The 22,347-nt window shown below is 40.7% G+C and overlaps 1 protein-coding gene across 4 annotated transcripts in view; it reads right to left on the bottom strand.

Annotated features, from left to right (window-relative positions):
- Mhcl (Myosin heavy chain-like) overlaps positions 1-22,347 on the bottom strand; it is a 303,279-nt gene that overhangs the window by 110,435 nt on the left and 170,497 nt on the right. For 3 of the 4 annotated variants that reach the window (XM_083128453.1, XM_083128454.1, XM_083128455.1), the window contains one exon: positions 1,980-2,108. In XM_083128453.1, the coding sequence (XP_082984579.1) occupies positions 1,980-2,108 (129 nt within the window). Of the gene's footprint in view, positions 1-1,979; positions 2,109-13,214; positions 14,057-22,347 lie in introns of those variants that run through there. The other variant, XM_083128456.1, reaches the window with a different exon arrangement.

The raw sequence follows: 22,347 nt of genomic DNA, 5'->3' as shown, positions 1-22,347 counted from the left end.
AAAACGAACACATGCAAGTATTTTGATTTGAATATTACCCTCCCCCCACACACAAGCACACATACACATATATCAGGCTTTTTCATATCTAGAAATACGTATATGAACATTGTAGAATATAATAGAACGGTCTCTATTTAAGCAGGCGTGTTTCGGCCTCATGGGCCATTCTTTCAACCAACCCATCTCAATGAATTAATAAAAAGAAAAAAGAAAAAACAACATAATGATCATGATAATACAATAAAGATAATGCAAAATTGAATTGATTAGTATGTATACTGTGAAGTAATTAGTAGTGCATTGTGTTTTAGTGCATTATATGATGTGTAAGTGCAAGTGCAATTAAGATTGATGCTGGTCAATGTAGTTGTTGGGACAACACGTCTTGTAAGCTTGCAACATATTCTGTGTCCCTTCCAAGAACAAAATTATAGATCCGCCAATGTGTATATCGATACATATCTTATCAATATACACGTGCCACACATGTCCGAATGCAGTCGACGAGGAGGTCAACGGACAGTAAGCAAAACTTCTGGTAAGCGCAACGTATGAATGGAAGGTCGCACGCATCAACGCCGCATGAAAATAAATTTTGCTGTGATGGATACGGAGGCAGTCAATGAGGAAGTCGGTTTACATTTTGGAATCTTGCCATAAACGCCAACGTTGGCGGGGGGGGGGGGGGGGCTGCAGATGGAGGGAATAACCTTAGCTCTCTCAATTTGTATTCGCTGAACTGACAAGCAGCGTTCGCAGGAATTTCGCTGCGCGTTTTTGAATGGGAAAGGACCCGTAACCCTTTTCTTTTCTTCTTCTTTCTTGGCACTAATCTTGAAGAAACCTCCCTCCATTTTGGGCCACCTGTGTTAGAATGTGGCGCTGAAATTATGTACCGCGCGGTTGCGAGTACAATGGGTTGAGCTCAGATATAAAACATCCTGTCTCTTAACTGCCCATCGCAGACATTAGTACCCACTTTGAGCTACCTACATATAAAATTCGGGGGAAATTGAAGAAGGAACAATGCATGAAATTACATGTTGAAGTTAGTAATTTGTTTTTATATATAAAAACATAAAACTATTCATAAAAAGACATGGTCATTGTTACACTAATCTGAAACCTTATTTAAACGAAAGCTTACACCATTCTGAACAAAACAAGAAACAATTGAAGGTTCTAAGGCAAATCTGAGGGAAGATATAATCATTTATAACCTAATGCGTGTCATTCAAAGTGGAGCGTATATGGAGATTTTGAAGAGCGGGTAACTTCTGAACCCCTTGACCAATCTCAATAAAATTGCCATTTTTGGAATGTCAGAATCAAAAGTTCTAAAAGTATACAGAAGTTCATCAAAATCGGAGATGGTGAGTGGCATGGTCTGGATGATTTGACATGGAATGACCCAAATGTGCAATTCATCTATACAATTCAACTCTGTGTTCGAAGCTGAGAAAACTGGTACCAACAACTCCCAGTACTGTTGCATGTTTAAAGATTGTGTTCTCAATTTGGCAATAAAATACTGAAGCACCACTGAACAAGAGCAACATAGGAATTGCAGGAGTGTTTATACACGCACATTTTGATGCATATAAGATACCACATACTGTAACATAGTGTAGATACTGACACACCCAGCTATAGTTGCGTAATGGTAGAATCTATTCGCAGCCCACATTTTTAAAAACACTTCAAATAAAAACTCTGCACTACCCTCTGTCCCGAGAACCTCTGGAGCAAGCAAACGGAAACAAGTCGTCTGCGCAAGTAGGATTCGAGAGGGCTCGACTAATGAACAGTGAGAGGGGAAGTAAGGGGAAAACGCGGCTGCAGCTACCAACCGTTTGCACTGCTTTGCTCCGCCCACTTGCTTCCTCCCCTTCTCTGCCGTTATGCGCGATGTTGCTCCACAGATTCCCGATACAACAGTGTAGTTTATGGCTCCGACTAAATAAGATGTTATATACCTTCAATTTCGCCAGCTTCTTCCTGGCTAGATACCCTCGACACCTCGCCTGCAGCCTGATGACCCGATCCTGAAGCTTCTCATCTCGCTGGGACTCCAGCTGAGCAAGAACTCCCGACCGGAAGAATATCTGCAACGAGAAACACACACTTCATGTTAACACGAACAATAAAACGTATACAAACAACAAACAAGAATTACCAGGACGTCTACAATTTCGTAACTTTTCCAGACCAAGAACCAACCAAATTTTTCCACGCTAAAGCCATTAGGGCAATTGATATTAGCTAGCAGCACACCGAGAATCCCAATTAACCAACTCTTTTAGAATACTGACTTCACATGATAGAGTGATAACAGCAGGATTGACTTACGGTTGCCAAAGAAATCTCTTTATATAGGGTGTCATTTTAATGGCGCCCACGGCCACGGAAACGTATAGAGGACATAAAAACAAACAACTTTTCTCAGTAACATGTTTCTTGTTGGTGCATCATTTCGGTGCTACAGTTGTTAAAAAATTTTAAAAAAAGAGTTTTGCCGCCTGAATGCTGGCAACCACACACATCATTTGATTGCATTTGTGACGTCATATCCCGTCGTGAAGCGACGTGTTCCAGGTTTGCCAGGAACACACATATTCTGTGAAAAATGACATAGCTACAATCAGCCACATTATGAACCATAAAACGAAACGAGAAAACACGTTCTGTAACGTAACAGGAAGTAAACAAACGATACGAAAAATGATAGAAAGAAAATAGAATTCAAGTGGAAGAGGTCATATCGAATTTTGTCTCAGCTTGCATGGCAAATATTTGCAAATCTAGTTACTAAGTTTGCATCTACAATTTAGTCTATCCACTTCGTCCTTCTGATACTAGTTGTCTGTGGCACACTGAACAGATGACAAAATAGAAATGAAAGAACTCAAAATTCGAAAGGTAAGCAACACATAATATAATGTATATTCAGGGCATTACGAGGCAAGTGACAAAAATGGTTGAAAATACAGGGATATAAGTAGTAGTAAAACAAGCTCTCCGACGACTGTGTTTATCTATGAACCGGATACACATGTAATACTTTGCAACTGTGAACAGGGCAGTATATTCGCTACTGATTCATCATTAGATTCTTACTGTGGTTGTACGTGGTTTTAGCCGTAACGTAACAACGTGAACCTCGGATACTTCCGTTATCAGCACAAACGTACCACAAGGCATCTGGACACAAACCTGTAGATATCAATCTTGTAACGAAATTTGCAAATATTTGACATGTAGCTGGGTGTAAACAGCCACATGTAAGCTGCAAGTCCAATAAAATATATTGTTGTTGATATTTGACATGTAGGCTGAGATAAAATCCGATATTGACACTTCATTTTGAATACGTTTTTTACCATTTCTCATACCGTTGGTTCACTTTCCCCCTTCTGGCTGGTAGGCTATGATGTTCGGTGTACTGGACGCGTTTACAGGTAATAATGTGGCTGATAGTTTGTAATTTTTCACAAAATTTGTGTGTTCCATGCAATCCTGCCGTGCGCTGTTTCGCCGCAGGAAATTACGTCACAGATACGATCAAATGCTGTGTTGGGTTGCCAGCATCCAGGCGGCAAAACTGTCTTTTTTGAACGGCTGTAGCGTCGAATCAACGCACCGAGAAAAATGTTACTGAGAAAAGTTGTTTGTTTTGATGTCCTCTATACGAATCTGTGGTCCGTGGACGCCATTAAAATGACACTCTGTATATATAAAAAAGTAATAATTATAGCATAAAAAATACATAATTATAGTAAAATTTAGTAGTCTTAATAGTATCTGTATTAATTCTAATATCTACCAAATACAACCTCAAAAACTGCAACAAGAAAGTGGGAAATGCCAATAGCCACTTACTGTAGTAGATTTCTAGATGAAAATAGGTCAAAACATGACACCTTTCACTAGGATATTTAATACACAATTTCTACTGTAACTTCCGGTAATACTCAGTATATTAAAGTAAAGTATAGTTTGTCCACAACAAATTTACCGATTTTTTTCTTCTTCAAAAATCTACAGACACACACACAGGATGCGATTTGAAAAATTTCCAGGAACTACTACTGAAGCATCAAGATATTTAATAACTTGCCCCCTAATAGCCAAAAATTAGCAACTAGAGGAGGAATTCTCCTCATCCTCCTATCACCCTAGATTTTTACAATATGGCTTGATTGCTGCTTATAGAATAATCATAATTATTTGTCACAAAAACATACCAATGCTTAAAAATAATATCCCCAGAAGGTATTTGAGAAACTAAGGTCGGTTATACCTTCAGATATTGAACGCAATCTTGACACGTATTTTGCCTTTAAAAAGCGATGCATCAAAATTTGCTGAAATCTAAAAAAGAAGTAAGAAAATAATATATATAAAAAGTATAAATTATTGTTATGTATAGTTGTGGCACTAACTTTGATTCTTGCGGAAAAAAACAACATTCAAGTCTCGTCCAATATGTTCCTTGATACTCCGAATCTGCCCTCCCCACCCCTTTCTCTTCTACACTCTGAAGGCTTCGAATTGATTTCTAAGGCCTACATAAAATTATGCTCGATGATCAGGACGGATTGTACAGTCACACACACAAAAAATTGGACACCTAGATCCTGAACTACTCGCTTCTCTGCAAGGAGTAGTGTGTGTTGCTTAATTCTAAGGCGTTGGCAGAACTTATCACAGAAAATGTGCTATTAAAATTCACTTATCGCCGTCGAGTTAGGCAACACACACAACACCTTGCAGGCAACATTTTATTGCCGATCACTGTACACGGGAAAGGAAGGGAAAATAGTGCTTTATATCTAGGTTATATATGAACCACCAAAATGTGTCCTGATCAGATATCGCAACTGGAATCATGAACTTCAAGGCGACAACATTAACCATTACGCTATCGGGGGAGATCAAACGGGTAAAATGTTAGCTTACGGTGTTCATGATATAGTGGACACAATGATCAGCGAAAGGATTTCACATTAAATAAGGAATAAACTGCCCGGGTCGGAATCAGTGAAAACAACTCGTTAGAAAGCTCAAGGGGTTTTGAACTTTCCCTGCCATCTGCTGGTTGACTTTCCATCTTTTCAACTTTCTGCCTCGATAACGATCATCTCATCTCATCATCTGATCCTTTTGTGAAGCCCGATTTTTTTCTTTTTCTGTTTTCTCCTGGACGCTGTGCGGATGCTGCCGCTCCCGTGATTGGCGGAGAACGTTGCTCGTGTGTCGGCGAGATGAAAAACTAGTTCTGCTGCGTTTTTTTTTTTGACTGGAGAAAATTAGCCTCCTCTGGAGAGGCTGCGGGCAAGGTCAGTCCGTCGTCAAGAGCCCTAAATTTTGAGGTAAACACTCGCAGTTCCACTTTGATTCTTGTATTGATGTTATTTTACGTCGCTTTTCTGCCTCTCTAAGGCTAATCACCACGGCGATTGTATTTTTTATATATGCGGTGCGAATTGTCGAGAAACATTTTGTTCTCCATGATTTTACGATAATGTCCACTCTGGTTCTTGTACAAAATAAAAATGTAAACAAAAGCATGAATTGTGTTTTGTTTCTTGATAATTTTCTACAAAAAAATGTATACTTCACGCTATACATAATTTGTTGTCGAATATAACATGGATAATTTAATATGCAAATGTTTGTAAAATGATGAGAAAAAGGTATCGTGAAAATTCATTTTCATGAATAAAATTGGAAAAAAGGAATTTTAAAAAGAGTTTTACCCAAAAAAATTAAATAAATAAATTATTAAATAAAATGCAATAGTTGCTCGAGTTAATACCAAAAGGAGGGGCACTCGAATTGGATGGAACACAGAACCTTCGACGCTGGAAACTGGCACGCTACAACCGTACTGCTTGGCAATCGAACAATATCTTCGTGTGAAAAGCTTCGAAACTCGAAAGCACTTTCTTCTAAGAAATGGTTGGTTAGTGTGGGCTTGTACCTTGTCATATCAATACCTAAAGTGTACCCTACCATTATACAAAGTACGGTCCAAAGTCGTGTCTTCTCCTTGTAAGTCTATAGGTCTCGTTTCGATTTTACACAAGTCTGTCTCGTCTCGATTTGCACAAGCCTATCTCGGTCTCCGTACCATCCCCGTATGTAATCATGTATTAGTACACACGACTATGTGCATGCGGTTTTCTCCGCCGCGCGTACAGCTTCAAATTATTCATTCAAAAATCATGGGACGGCATTCCTTTCTATACTCGTAACGGCAGAGGCCTAGAACATGACCTAGAGACCTTGACAACATATGTTTGCATTTCTAGAGCAGGCCGTCCGGCTTGCAACTATCCTCTCATATAATTTTTTGTCCCGGCCTGTCACGCGTACTGACATATTTCATTAAAATAATGAAAAAAAGGGAGAGAGACCTTGACCAAACTTCCTCCAGGAGGTTTATTTTTTGTCGCTTCGTCAAAAGAATAACAGACAACCACCACGTTATGTCCATTCGTTGAATAACGATTTGCAAATAAAGTTTGTCCACGTCTACAACGATATCTCAGGAGCTAATACAACAGACAATTTGTTTGTTTGTTTGTCTGAGTTAGTGTTTTAAGTCCACTTCATGCACAGATAGGCTAGGCACTGGACTTACAGTTTAAAGTGGAATCCACACCAAACAATTGATTATATAGTAAAAATACGATGGGTGTATCAGAACATAAGGCTATTCGTATCAACGTTGTTAGTTAAGCAGTGTTCACGTGAGGGGGGATGGTATCCCCCAGCTGTCTATTGTCACCACGTTAAACCAAAGGAGTAGCCCCACCCAGTTAGCCCCCTCCCACCCTAAGGGTTAGACAAAACATGCCCTTGGTTAGGATTTTCAATTTCAAGCGCAGGCAAGACGAGAAATTCTATGAAAAATATCAAAATTGCACGGAAATTTGAAGATCCTAACTTCATGTATTAAATTCTCTCAAGTATGAAATATATTTCCTCTTCTCTAGTCACGTAAAGTATACCCATGAAGAGAGCGTAATAAGTTAAATTTGACATGGGAACAATTAATGCCTTGGATTTATGCAACATTTATTATTTTTAAAATATTTTTTATATCTTCCTAAGGTGTAGAAGTTAATATCGACAATCTTCATTTTTTGTTATTCATTCAATCACTCCCAGGATTTCTGAGAATTGATGCTTTTTATGGGACAACTAATAATGATGATGATATAGACTATAGCAAACTTAAAATGTTTCTAAGATGAATGAAAAAACATGCGAAAGGGAAATTTTGCTATTATTTATGCACTGTGTACATATATATGATGTTCGTATCGTTCACCCATACCTCTCTTAAGAACACAAGATTTAGCAGATCTCACAAATTAAAATAAATTGGTCCTTATTAAAAATAATATGGCGAAGATCAATTCGTAATCAAGAAGTAAACACCCTCCCATACTAATTGATTGATTAATTTGGTTCATTTTGCTTCGCTTTTCTACCACGTTTGGCTAATCGCGACGACGAGGATGAGTGATATGATGACAATGATGAAGGGACACTTCAAAAGTACACCAATGGCAAGGCCTGGATTCGAATCCGGGACCCCTGGTGCGCTCTGTGCTAATCACTCCATCACGGAGGTCAGCTGGCACGTTTAGTTGTTTACACCGACTCCGTTCTGTCAGCGGACCAAGAATAGTTCATTTTACTGAATCGAACTCCCACAAAAGTCAGTTCTAAAGATTTTGGTTAAGGTGGGGTAGGCCACAAGGAACAAACATACCGTGCCAACGTAAGGCTTGTAGAACCGGACCAAAATTCCTCCGTTGTCCCCATAACCTTTTAGTGAGTGCCTCTCTCTCTGTGGGTCATAGCGATGTGGGTTTTGCTCGGCTCACAAGTTGTTTCGCGTACCTCTTCCCGAGCGTAATAACCACGTTGCAGGTAGGTGGATCCCCAGACGGATAACTTGATTGCCTCACGTCTCCGAAAGACAATGAGAAGAAAAAAAAATGACTGTCGGAGATGTTAAGCCGGCCCCTCCTTGTTCTGGCTGCAGGCAGATTCGAATGTTGGCTTTCTTTCGTATAGTGTTGCCACATGAAGTGAAATTTCCCTTTTGGGGGAAGTTTGAGCCGAATTTTTATCCAAACGGGAAATTATGCGAAAATTACCGAACTTTTTGAAGTCATCTGATTAAGCAATAGTACCAATAGTACAGATATTAAACTACAATTTCATATCCATTATTTTTCGAATTACTCTTCATTTGAGTATAAGGTATACGTCACTTTTCTACAGCTTCGGTTGATAGCAACTATAAGGATGAATGATGAATTTATGAAATGGGCAATGAAACAAAGGCAATTGTACAGTCATGCCTGACCAGGGTTAGAACATGAGACATCTGACCCGTGGGATTAATTTTTAAAACATTTTTCATGTATGAAACACGGGCCAACGAAAATAGTACCCCTGCTGCTACTGATACTACTTAATATTATTATTCTTATATTAACGGGAAAACGGGGGGGGGGGGGGGGGAATGAAATTTTGCCCATTGCAAAGGGAAATTATGCCCTCATATTATGGCAACGCTGCTTCAATTCCCACCAAGAGAAGTACAACAGCACGTGCGACGAAAACAACTGCAAATTTTATGATGTGGGAGAATGGTCGCACAATGCAGCAATTTTCGATGCGGCGTAAAAGTACCGTAGATCTACAATGTGCAGTCGCCCTACAAAGAGATGCAATTTTACAACATGCACTGCGAGGAAAGATGCCTCTAAAGCTTGTGTTCTGACAGCCTTATTGTCGAAAGGTCGCATCCGTCCTTCTGGGTCACGAACATGTGCGTCGCAAGAGAAGGAATGGATAGGACGGCAGGGTGTCTACACTTTCGTAAAAACAAAATTCTCTGATCTTTCCAGGTTTTCCAGCCCAATAACGAAAATTTTTCCGACCAAATCATTAGTTCAGTTAGGGTACATGAACAGGTTTAGAAGTTGACTGTATTTTAGCTAAGCACTCATACTCATTTTTGTATTTTAACTTCACATGAAAAGGTAATAATGTGAAGAGAAACTTAACACTGTTGGACAAGGGGAGGGAGCCAGTAAGTATCAGGGGTGAGTTTATGTAATACTTGAAATGTATTTACCAATATTAACAAGGATTTTTTTTTCTGAAAATTCATAACAATTATAGTGCAAATAACGCATAATTATAATACAATTTTGTCATATATGACTATAGATAACCATCTACCAAACACTCCCAATAAATTGCAAGAAGAAAGTGGTATGTATGAATAACCAGTTATTGTAGTTGATTTCTACATGATAGAGAAAGATTCAAAACATGAACCCTTTCCCCACAGAATTTAATATAAAATTTCTGCTCTGACTACCAGTAATACTCAGCACATTAAAGTGAAATGTAGTTTGCCCAGAACAAATTTTAAAAAATTATTGTACTTATTCCTTTTTCAAAATCAGCTTTTTACTGTACTGCTACAAAACCATATACTTTTTCCAGAAAAGGAGTAAATTTCTCTGACTTTTCCGGACTGGTAAACACCATGGATGGTCAACCTCCTCCCTAAAAAATTTGGATCATTGATTTGAAATAAGAAAAAATACTGAAAAGTTAAGCAGCCGTCCTCCGTGGCGGAGTGGTTAGCACAAATCACTACGACGGCAGTGGTCCGGTTTCTATTTAATGGGCATGGGTATTCCTTGAGAGTAACTACACTTATCCTAACACTACGTTTTGAGAGAACACCTCTTCTCGCGTTTTTGGCGAATAAAACTTATTTTTTGCTGATAGTGGGGATCGAACCTACAACAAACCTGTTATTTTACTACAAATCTGCTGCGCTAATCTACTAATTTTTCCTCCATTTATGCTACTATTTCTATTTTCTGAGAAGAGAACACCTATTTGTTTGAATTCTACACTGGGATGACGTATAGGGTTTTCGGACATTGCTATGAAAGCTGCTGCTTTGATTGTGCTCAGTTTCCAATTTTGTTATTTAATACTACACAAATATTTACAATAAAATCACAGGTCTGTCGTGGGTTCGATCCCAAACACAGAGAAAAGAAATTTGTTTATCAGAAGACGACAGAAGAAGTGCTCTCTCGAACCGTAGTGTTAGAATAAGTATAATTAAAAGCACTAGACAATGGATAATATCCAATTAACACTAAATGCTAACGTAGAACCATTGTCACTAACATTTAGAGAATTATAAAAAATAAACTTCAGTACATGACTATTTCAACAGAATAAACAAAGGACAAAAAGTACTGGCTCGGATTAAAAAATAATATTTTAGAAATAAACGGACCCATTTTAAAAATTCCAAAAAATTAATAAAATTCTACCCTTCCAAATATTTTTCTTCAACACCATGTGTCCAATATTAATAACTAAACAGAAGAACTATGCATTTCACATGTCATCTCGTTATTATACAATGAAAATTAAATGTTTGATTTCCCTAATAATATGGCGGGTGCAGAGAATGATAGAAGGACATAAGGCACAAAAATGATTTAGCGTAATAGTTAAGATGAATTATCGTCAAAGTATACCGTTTTGGACTGTGTTTTAAGTATGTGTAATATTGGACTGTGCTTAAGTAAGTGTAGTGTTATGTATATGCTTGTACGTGTGTAAGGGCAAAAATATGTATGTGATTGTGAGTGTGTGTGCCCGTATAGGTTAGATTACCATTCTTATATGTAATTTTTCTTTGTATTTTTTATTTCTCTGTAATTTTTATATAATTTTTTCTTCCTTTTATTCAATATTTTAATTATTTCATATTCATTTTTTTTGTAAACATGGTCAAGTGGAAGAAAAGGCTCCACAGCCTTAACTTCGCCATGTAAAAGAAGACGAAATAAATAAATAAATGGTATTCCGGATATCCACTCATCTGATGTACAAAGTAGAAATCTCCATAGAAAGATAATAGCAAATTTTACAGCCCCTACAAAAATTCCTGGCGACGCCCATGGTCACAAATTAGAGATGCGCCTGATCAAATGGCATACCGAACTAAAACAAGCATGGTAGAAGAATAGGAAAAAAAAACTGAAGAAAAAATCCAATCCATATTTATCTTGAAAACTGAGAAATCAAGCATCTTGTTTTTTATAGTTGTGTCTTTAAATCCACTGTATTCATAGATAAGCTGATTTGGACTGTATCTACAATTTAAAGCCGGATCCGAACCACCATGTGCCTTCACCGGATGTCGAATCCGGAATCCCTTGATCACAAGGCATCGACGTTATCAGTACACCTTGATTTGAAAGAAACTCCTTACATTTGCAGTGGATTCAGACCAGTGCTACACAGCACAGAGGCTTTGTATACGAAAGGAGGATCATGAAGGAGCAACATATAGCCTTCCCTCCAAACCTTCCATTTTGAAAATGTGGTGAACGAAAATATATTTATAGGCACAAAGTGTAATAAGTGTAACAAAAAGAGCCACCTATATCAGAGCAACAAAAACACACCCTGTTAACATTTTCTTATGCTCAGAACAATTAGGCAAATAGAGCAAAAAAAATCCGCCTCCTACACGTAACATCTGTGAAAGCGGAGATTGCAAATCTGATGCTGTCAAAGGAAAGACGGATTATTGATTCTGATAGGGGAAATGATTTCTTCTTGGTTTCAGATGTCGATACTTTTACTTCCAGGCTTTTAGTTCAGTGGCCTTTCTCTTGTCAAAATTTAAAATGTAAAACAGGATTTGCTAATATAACAGAGGCGGCCCTGGTTTACTCATTCATGCGGTTATGATTGATTGATTTGGTTTCTTTTACTTCGCATTTCTGCCTCTTTTGGCTAATCGAGAAGATGAGAATGAGTGATGATGTGATGTAATTGATGAAGGGACACTCACGAAGAACACCCATGCCCAAGCCGGGATTCGAACCCGGGACCCCTGGCGTCGTAGCGCGCGCTAACCACTGCGTCATGGAGGCCGATTAAATTAAAGTAGCTTAGGCCAATCATTATAAAAGGACGTTATAAAAGAAAAGAAGAAGGAAAACGTGAAGGAACGTCCGCGGCCTTAATTACACAACCCTTACCAGCATTCGTGTTGATAAATTTATTATTAAAACTGCGTCAACTCAGAGACTGTTTGCACCCTTCTCCTAATACGTGGACACTTGTAAAAAACAGACTTGATACACGTCAATTATGGACGAACCTAATGGGTAGAACTCTAGCCTTTGATTCGCAGTCCCGGATTCGACTCCGGTGTTGACCCAGCATCGGTAATCTACTTGAACAGTGGCGAACTCCAGTCACGAAAGCCAGCACACGACACGATACGCTCAATCATCGCCCCACGAAAATACACTTGACAGGATTTATTCCTCAAAAGACCTGTTTTCGTCACGGGAAGGGGCGGGGTGGGGTGGGATCAGGGGAACAAATTAAAACTAAAATCCCTACGCTGTTGCTAAAAGCTCCGGGTAAGATAGAACGCTTAACGAACAGGTGGAAAAGACATGACACAAAGCTACGGAAGAATTATTACGATAATTTGGGTCAAGGCGCCAGAGTCTTGTTACCCTGCAAGAATGCAGATTCCAGAACGTACAACTTGGAACAGAAGTTGGGATTTGAATGCCTTGAGGAAATATCACTTCGAAAGAGAGAAATATCTAGACTTAAAAAAAAAATGGAACATGTCAGTCTGGATGAGCAACCTCCAGATTTGAACCTACAACCTTCCGAATACACACTCCGCTATATAAAGCACTCATCTTGGGGAATTAATTAGCTAACCTCCTTGACGAAGAGGTTAGAACAACGCGTACAACACCGGTGGGCATGAGTGGTTTTTCGAGTGCCCCTTGATGAATTTCATCACATCACTGATCCTCAACGTCGCGATTAGCCACAAGTGGAAGAAATCGACGTTAAATAACAAAAATCAAATAAAAACCTTAGGGAATTACGCAATGATGCTCACAAATAATAACCATGATCAGGCTTGCTTAATTCTCTAAGATGAGTGGATTATGTAGGGAATCAAGATATCCTCCGTCGACGTCGTCACTTCCTTTCCCCCCATTATTCAAAATGGGAAATGAAAACACAAATGGAGGATATCTTGTTTTGTCTATTAATAACGACGAATGACGAAAAGTACTGTTGCAACTTACTTCTAACTCCGTGCGGTATCGCTGCTTTGAAATCCGACGTCCTGTGTTGGCGCAAACGACGCCAATACCTCCAGCGTCCGATTCGATGGTAACGTCCTCCTGGCGGCGACCGCACCTGTCGTCGAGATCCACTCTCTCGCAGTCTCTCCCCCGGGATTCCGGGGAAGGCGCCCCCGGGAACGCCCCATCCTCGAAAGAACAGGGGTTGCGAAGCCAGTCCACGTCCACCAAGACACACGGCATCTCCCTGACCTGCTCCACGTCTTCGGGATGGACCTTTCCGTTGCTGGTGGCCTCTGGTACCTTCTTGGTGCCGTGCTCGTAGAAATCGATCAGGGAATCCACTGGTGCACGCGCCTTTGGTTCCGGTGGTGCCATCTTCGCCGACCGACCGTTTCGGTTCCTCTTGGTCAACCGCGGCAGGTGGCTTCTGGTCTTTGGAGGCAACGGCGGAGCGACGTCCACGGGAGGACCTTCTGGGGGCCTGGGCAAGGGGCGATACTCGCTCGGGGGTGGAGGGGGTGGTGGTGGCGGGCGGTGGTAAGCATCCTGGATCTTCCCGCCCCCTTCCCTGGGGACTCGCCGGGTCTTCCACAAGAAACTCAGCGACGTTCTTCTCTTGGGAGCCTCCGGTTTCTGGCTGCTCCTCTTCCCGAACTGGATGTACTCCAACGCCGGCATCCTGTTGACGGCAAGTAACGCACAATACGCAATCAGGGCCGCCACCACCACCACAATGGCGACCACCAAAGGATCAATGATAGCCGTCCGCTTGATGATGGTTCCGGCGCATCCCCGATTGTGAACGCATCAAAGATCTCGCGGCACGTACTCTGCTTCGCTGTCGGTCGACGACTGGTCTGACCACTTGGGGAATTGAGTTCAACAGCTCCCAGCGGCTGAGATGGTTGCATACGCGGCAGGGGTAACGCGCAGAGCGTGGCACAAGCGTAACTGGGCCGGGAAGGGAAACGGGTGACTCAGCTCTTCCAGAGGCTGTGGGGATGGAAGATTCATCCGCTTCCATCAGTCTCACACGCTACCGATGCAAATGACCTTGCACGGCGAAACCATAGAATCAAAACAAACTTGTGATTTCTCATCTTCCAGGGTAAGTTTCCATACCGCACACTGTTGCCACAAGCTACCACAAAAAGTTACTACCAGTTCCATGAAATCATACCAAGCTTGTAACAGTCAGATTTCGTTCATTTTACTTTGCTTTTCTGCTACTTTAAGTTAATCGCAATGAGGATGGTTGATGATACGAAATTGATGAAGGGACACTCACAAAGAATACCCATGCCTGAATTCGATCCCGGCACCTATGAATCATTGACCGTGTATGCTAGAGACTTCTTTTCGGAGTTCCACTGTGATAAAGGTAGAAAGAGCATTTACCTTTTCAAGAACGTTTTGCACTAGAAGAACAAGTATCGTCACAACTAAGGTGTTTACTTCACTAGTCTTCTAAGACGACTGTCGTCTTAACTATGCTTATTTCATGAAGTGTTAATTACCGTTTAGTGAAAACAAAGGAACGACGTTCTCTTCAGTTTCTAGTGAATTGTGGGCATCAGTGCTGTTAGTGAATAACAATACATAATCCGTTCGAAAATGCCAAGAACTCACGCTTCGACTGGCAACCCTGATATCGCTGTCGACACTACCTTTCACACACTGGATGGACATTATATCAAGTGAAGATATTCCAAACATGACGCGACTGTGTAAGGACAAAGAGCTCTTTTCTTATCTCATATAAGCTTCAGGCAAACTACGTACCTATGTCACTGGTTTTCTGTTACTGTTGAGAAGCAACGAAACAGGAAGTCTCAAACGCTCCGACGAGGCATACTTTATATCTTCAAAGATTGTCAACACTGGGCACTTGCATTCCGGCAGGTCTCTGTACAATTTCAACACTAGATTGAATGATTGATTTGCTTTATTTTACTTCGCTTTTGTGCCACTTTTGGCTAATTTGCGAAGATGGGGATGAGTGATGATATGATGAATGGACACTCACAAAAATCCATGCCCAGGCCAGGATTCGAACCCGGGACCCCTGGCGTTGTAGCGCGATGTGCTAACCACTCCGCCACGGGGCCGGCCTTTTCAACACTAGAATATTACGGGCCACAATAATGGTGTACAAATATTCCGTCTAGAGTCTAGTCTAGCAAATTTCCCATCAGCTGGACACTAGTTTACCTCTCTCTGGCCACCCTTTCAAACTTTTGGAATTCGCAGTTTTCAGGAAAGAACCCGAATTAGTCTGCGCTAGTGTATGTCACACTTGTGACAAGTTGCTCTTCGGTCGTCGAGGGCGTTCGGCGGTAATTTTCGACCTCGCTACCGGAGGTCCCGGGTTCCAGTCAGTGTGTCTTATTGTGAGTATTCTTTTCAGTCATTTTATTACCAGTCATCCCCTTCGTCGCAATTAGTTAAAAGTGGAAGGAAAGAGATATAAAATTGATTGATTTAGTTTACTTTACGTCGCTTTTCTGCAACTCTTGGCTAATCGCGACGATGGGAATGAGTGATATGATGGAATTGATGAAAAGACACAAAGAACACACATACCCAGGTCGGTATGTCGAACCTGTCATAGCACGCTCACCACTTGGCCAAGAAGATCGCGACACGTAAAATTTTAAACACATACAGAAATGAAGTTACTAGCGTGGTGGTTAGAGCCACGCGCCACTAAGGCAGAGGTCGCAGGTTCGAACACTGGTCAGCCATTTGTATGTGTATTTTTGTTATAGAGCACACAATGTGCAAATTACGCAATATTAATAATACGTTGTTTAAGTGTAGATTTTTTACGAGGAATGGAAGTTGTCCACATTTCCACTTTCCAAAATATAAGAGCCTCGCGGATATAGTAGTTCGCACGGGACCTCGTTTCGTAACGGCAGCCTTGACGCTTTTTGGAACAAATTTCTAATTGCCGAAACCTCATCCCACGGTAATTAGATGCTGTGAATTTCAACTATTACATGTGAAATTATGCATATAAAAAAGTGTAAATGGGTGGTGTTAATTAAAACTGGAACTTACAGAGATTTGAGGCAAATCTTCGCTTACGATCTCTGGAGACCTTGGTTCACTCTGATCGTGACTGTAACGCGCTGCTACAATCAATAATACCATTCCAAGAATTAATGCGCCAAGTTATGATATGGCGGTGCTGCAGCAGGGGGAACGCCAGCACAAGCATCTCGAAACAGGGAAGTCAAGAAAATCGCTCGGGCTTGGAGATGGTGCCGAAACGAGACACGAGACTTGCTGTTCGTGACTCTCGTTCTAGAGGTTGGTGTGATACTTTGAACAACAGCCTACCTCAAATATACTTTATACATGTGACCAGTGGGTATATTTAGTTTATTAAAAAGTCAACCTAATGGCAATTGTAAACCTGTGATGCCAGGTTTGATATGTTCAGGATAAAATAAAATTTAAAGGGGTTCGTAGGGTACAAACGAGGTGCCACACAGGAAAAAAAGCTTTATTAACAAATGTTGTTCGTCTTAATAACGTCTATATGCTGTGAAAGTTTGTTTACGCTATCTATTCAGAGGCGAAAGCGAGAATCTGGATCTACAGTTTGAAGTACCTACATCTGGTATCGAACCTGGACCTCCTTCATTACAAGGTGATGACGTTATCACTACGCCATTGGGGAGGTTCACATTCAAAGTAACGTTTCTGGAGGTGATGTGATCGGTACAACGATCCAGCCGCCTTATTCCCCAGGGTTGCTGGGTTAAACCCAGAGCCGTTTTGCCAACCTCCGTGGCGGAGTGGTTAACACAATGCGCTACGGGTCCTGGGTTCGAATCCCGGTCTGGATATGAATGGTGTTTGTAACTGTTTCTACGCCATTATCATCACTCATCATCATCGTGGCGAGTAGTCAAAAGTGACAGAAAAGCCGTTCAAAATAACGAATCAATCAAACCAAACCCAGAGCCGCTTTAGTAGCGATAAGGCGATCAGTCACTCCGGGAATCGAACCAGGGTCTACCACGTGGAAGACATAAGCAGAACCGACAGTCAACTGCGGCTCTAATAAAGTTACCAATATTAATTTCCGGAAGGAGGGTCGAAACTTTCTCCTCTTCTTACGCTAAAAAAAAAAAAAAAAAAACAACAACCGTGGTACACGTGGAAAAACAAAAACGATTGGTTACACAAAAACAAGAGAGCCCCTACCCTCTTCCCCGATACGGCCACATGGCCTACGTTGTGGGACTCCGGAACGCTCAGCTCAAGAACACTTTTACAAACATGAAAGTAATTCTACTCCCTTTCCGCACGTTGCTCAAGGCACGCTGTGCAAACGAGTTCCAGCATCACAATTTTCACACGGAACGAGAACTTTTCGCAGAGCCGAGTTTCCCCTAATTAATCATAATCACGTTACATGAAAAAATTAGCAATTAGCCCAAATGCATAACTCGCGCAACAAGAACTCTCAACAAGATAAACGCCTAACATAATGTACTTGGCACTTTATTTGCTTATTAACACACGGAGAACGAAACTTGTTGCGTAATGCGTGCCTCCCAAGAAATGCAAAGTATCAATTTGAATTCAACGCTCCCGTGGGCAGGAGGGGCGTTTGCAAGCCTCGCAATCTGTTTGCCGAGCACTAAACCCAGATGCGAGGGCGCAAAAGTGAGGCAGATCAAGCTCTGAGGTCGATTGAACATTCCGAGGCCCAACCCGACCGTGACAAGAGAGAGTAAGATAGTGTAAAAAGTCTTCCAACCTAAGCCGCAAGCTCTAGCGAAGTGACAAATCGAGGATTTGGCAAAATGCGGCCCAAGGCTGGTGCATGCAGGTGAGTCGATCAAATGTAGCGAACGGTCATTGGCTGACGAGATGGCGACACTTTGCTAGCACGTGGGGGTTTGTTAAACGGCCGTAAGCCGGGAGCGCACAAACAAACGGCTGCATGCGCTTGTGGTTAAAAATGTATACCACGAGCGCACAAAATCCATGGCGATGTTGCCACTTTGTGTCAACTGTTAAATTCTTTCGTTCAGGTTGATTACAGAATACCCCGATGCAACGATTTACGGATGGTTCCTAACCTAACAAAGTAATTCATTGTATTCATGAAAGTTTTGTTATAATAAACATGTGTAATACTTCTTGATATTTGACTTTTTATGCAATTAAATGATCCTCTACACAGGCCAGCCATTACACAATCATAGATGTGGCAACGCAGCATTGGATGTTGTGCGCTCGTGGACTGCACCCTGTTAAACACACGAAGAGAAAAGCTTCGTACATGTATGGCTGTATATATTCAGGAATAATAGATGGAGTTCAACTTCTTGTAGCCTAAGTACGGTATAATTTTAATACCATAGCTATAATTTAATTGTTACTATTTATTTATTATTAATACTCAATTCTAAATTATCCCAAATAAAATTTCCTTTCTAACAATTTGCATGGAAATATATATTAGCTGAATATACATTATATTAAACATACCAGTGTTGATTTTATATTTAATTGATTGACTGATTTGACTTCGCATTTCTACCACCTGTGGCTAATCGCGAAGATGAGAATGAGAATGAGTGTTGATATGATGAAACTGATGAAGGGACACTCACAAAGAACACCCATGCCAGGCCGGAATTCGAGCCAGCGGCACCTGGTATCCTAGCGCGATGTGATAACCACTTTGAACGATGGCAGGCATAATTTTCTCTCCCATTCTCTTGCTCTCTCATTCCCATGGACGTTCGCAGGATTTTTTCCAGGGAGGGGCAAACAACATAATTGTTTTCCAGGGGGGTAAAGTAGGCACATTTTTCCCCATAATAGTGATGGCCCTTCAAAAAACACTATTTCGGTCTGAAACTATCGTGTTTCTTCCTCAGATTTATAATAAGTAATTCAAATAGCTGTGACTGAAATGAAACTATATGTGAAATATATAATTTTTAGGTGGACAATCATTTTCCAGTCCCCCCTTCCGGACGTCCAGCCCACTGCCATTCTCTTATTGTCTCCCTCATTCTTTCTCTCATTCTCGCCGTCCCCCGTGGCAGAGTGGTTAGCACATCGCGCTACGACGCAAGGGGTCCCGGGTTCGAATTCTGGCCTGGGCATGGATGTTTGTGAGTGTCCATTCATCAATTTCATCATATCATCACTCATCCTGATCTTCGCAAATTAGCCAAAAGTGGCACAAGAAGCGAAGTAAAATAAAGCAATTCATTCAATCAATCAATCTCTCCCTCTCATTCCTTCTCTTTATATATAGTTACATATAGTTATATATATATATATATATATATATATATATATATATATATATATATATATATATAATATAATTAATATATTTGTGAGTGTGTAAATTAAGATCTTCCTCTGGCCCCCCGCACCAATCTTCATTGCCTGCACACCTTGAGTGAGTGTACACACGGGTGTATATTGGTGATTCGTATTAGATGCCATCTGGGAGTTTCCTGATACTCGAAACAAGTTCACTGGTAGTACTACTAGATGTGTAGCAATTCACTCAGTTCATAAGAAACAGAGTAGCAACTGTGACCAGGGTCTATGAATACAACTCCTCGTTACTACAAATACAGGTACCGTTCGTCTTACCCGGTCAGCCACCTACAAACAGTGTTGCCAGGATGATATCGAAAAAGTTCACGCCTTGGCAATGTTATTTGGATTCATGAAGAGACGTGAGGAAGCAGTTCTCTATGAATAAATATCTAGAAAAAAATTAAATAAGGAAACTTTAGTATAAAAGGGGATCCCAATGACTGTGCCAGATACATTTAACCGGAAATCGGACCTAAGACCCCTTGAATACAAGGCGACAGAATTAGCAACCACAATAAGGGGGAAACCTTATATGTTATTTTCTTAAATTTCACCCAGAGGTTACTGTTAAAAATAAATGATGATTATAATATTTCAAAACATGTGCGTGTATGTAACACAGTAGCGTAACTAACACGTTCTGCGCCCCCCCCCCGTAACTTTCAGTTGTGCGCCCCCCTCGTTAAAAAAATATTTCTTTCTAAAATATTAATTCACGCCTACATTTAAAAATATGAAAATACATACATACATGTAATTTGAATTACTGTGAAAACTGATACGAAAGGTTAAGACAACAGACAAACTATAAAAAAAAATATACATATGAAAATACACCGTTGCTACAAAAATTACGATATTGTTAAATGCCCATTACCGCGTGTTTTGAAGGAATTAAATTCTTGTCCAGTTTTCGAACCCGATCGCTTTCGCCCAGTTCCCTCAATCTATCATGTTATTGTGCTTCTCAAGCAATTTTCTATCAATCGTAGCTGATGACGTCATAGCTAGGGTCAAATACAGCATATAAGCCGCGCATGCGTCAGGAATGCAACTAGCCAGAATTTAGTTTTCTCTCAAAAGGAATTATGCAACTTCGCTGATGTTCGACATGTTTCTTCTTAAATTAGTAGCGGGTTCCACTAACTGCCTTTCGGTGCGTTCCGTTAGGGCGGTACGGATTAAAAACTAAAAAGGTGAAGTTTTCTTTAATTTGTTTCATACCCTGAAATCTATTGTTTACTCGATTTACTAGAATATTTAAAGCACGGTAGAAAATCTTTCCTTTAAAACAATCCAATTGGTCGAGAAAGCCAATATCTTCTCTCAGTTCGTCGATTTTTTTTCCGGTTGTTGGTAGAATTTGTAAGATGGGGCGAAGTGGTGAAAAGCAGCGTTTTATTGAATGTCGTCCACCCTTCGGCGACGTAAACTATTCAGTTATATATATTTTTTTCTAATCTGGTAATCCACTTTCTACTACAATTATATTTTCTGCTTGCAGTTGTAGGGGCATAAAAATATAATATGTTTGGCTGAAATGCCGAAAGGAATGGTAAGCTTCGGCTTTCTGAGCCCCAAATTTCAGGCTTGGCCCAGCATAGTGACATTTGGGGACTACTTTAAAGCAACAGCGGTGGACTTTTAGTCTCGAAAGCCATAGGTGTAAGGGTGACTGTCCGAAAAGACACCCACATGTCAACCACTCCATGCAGTGCACCCTGGATTGCATTTTGCAGACTAACGAGGCGCTGGCGTCTGGACTCACAGACAGTACAGTACGATCCTCTGTGGGGCGTGTGTTGTGTTCTGACCATGTGTGTTTCTCCCTTTCCCCATTTCATCTCATCATTCCTTGCAGGAAGGAACAAGCAAGGTATATTTTTTTTTCCAGGGGGAGCGAACGAGACAAAAAATTAACATATACTACTGTGACTGTGTGTGAAATTTGTTAATTTTTGGTACAGTTTCATTTTCTAGGAGGGACACGGCCCCCTTGCACTCCCTTCCTGACGTCCATGCATCCTCATCGTCGTGATTAGCCAAAAGTGGCAGAAAAGCTGCGTAAAATAGCCAAATCAATCGGTCATAAAACAAATACATAGTAGATAGTATCAATCTGCCAGATCACAGTGGATAGCTAAATCATTTCCAACACCAATAAAATATTAACAACATTGATTTGTTTTATTTTTTTTCTCGCTTGTCTGACATGTTTGGCTAATCGAAAATCCAGACGCCAGGACCTCGTTAGTCTGCACGTGGAAGTGAGGTTGGCGTCTTCACAAAAGTCACCCCTTGCATCCCAATAATAATATAATATAAACAAACATCCAAGAAATACATTTTGAAATGAGAAAACGCTATTTGTTTACATAGCCTGTCACGACAATACGTTCGAAACAATCCCGATAAATTTAATATTGCTGGCAACACTGCATAGAAATACCGTTCTCTACTCCACATTCAAAACCCAACAAAAAACACAAAATGTCTCCCTGCGCTTACGTCACGCGCGAGTGCAGTGCATCCGAAATGAGCCCATTGAACACAGGGGGAGATTAAGCTGGTCGAACGAGTACTCCGGAGCTCAATTCAAACACTGGCCGGCTCCTTCGAGACGAGTCCGGTCACGTTGGCAGCAGGAAGGGCGGGGAAGGACGCTGCATCTTCCCACATACAAATTTATCCTGTTAGCGAATTGAAAAGGAACGCCGGGTCAACTTGGGGAAAAACTAGTTTGACTAACTGTTAATTC

The sequence above is a fragment of the Lepisma saccharinum genome, chromosome 9 (assembly GCF_977018435.1).
Source record: "Lepisma saccharinum chromosome 9, izLepSacc3.1, whole genome shotgun sequence".
NCBI classification, from domain to species: Eukaryota; Metazoa; Arthropoda; class Insecta; order Zygentoma; family Lepismatidae; genus Lepisma; species Lepisma saccharinum.
The sequence above is the reverse complement of the archived record's forward strand: the minus strand, read 5'-3'. Positions and strand labels throughout refer to the sequence as shown.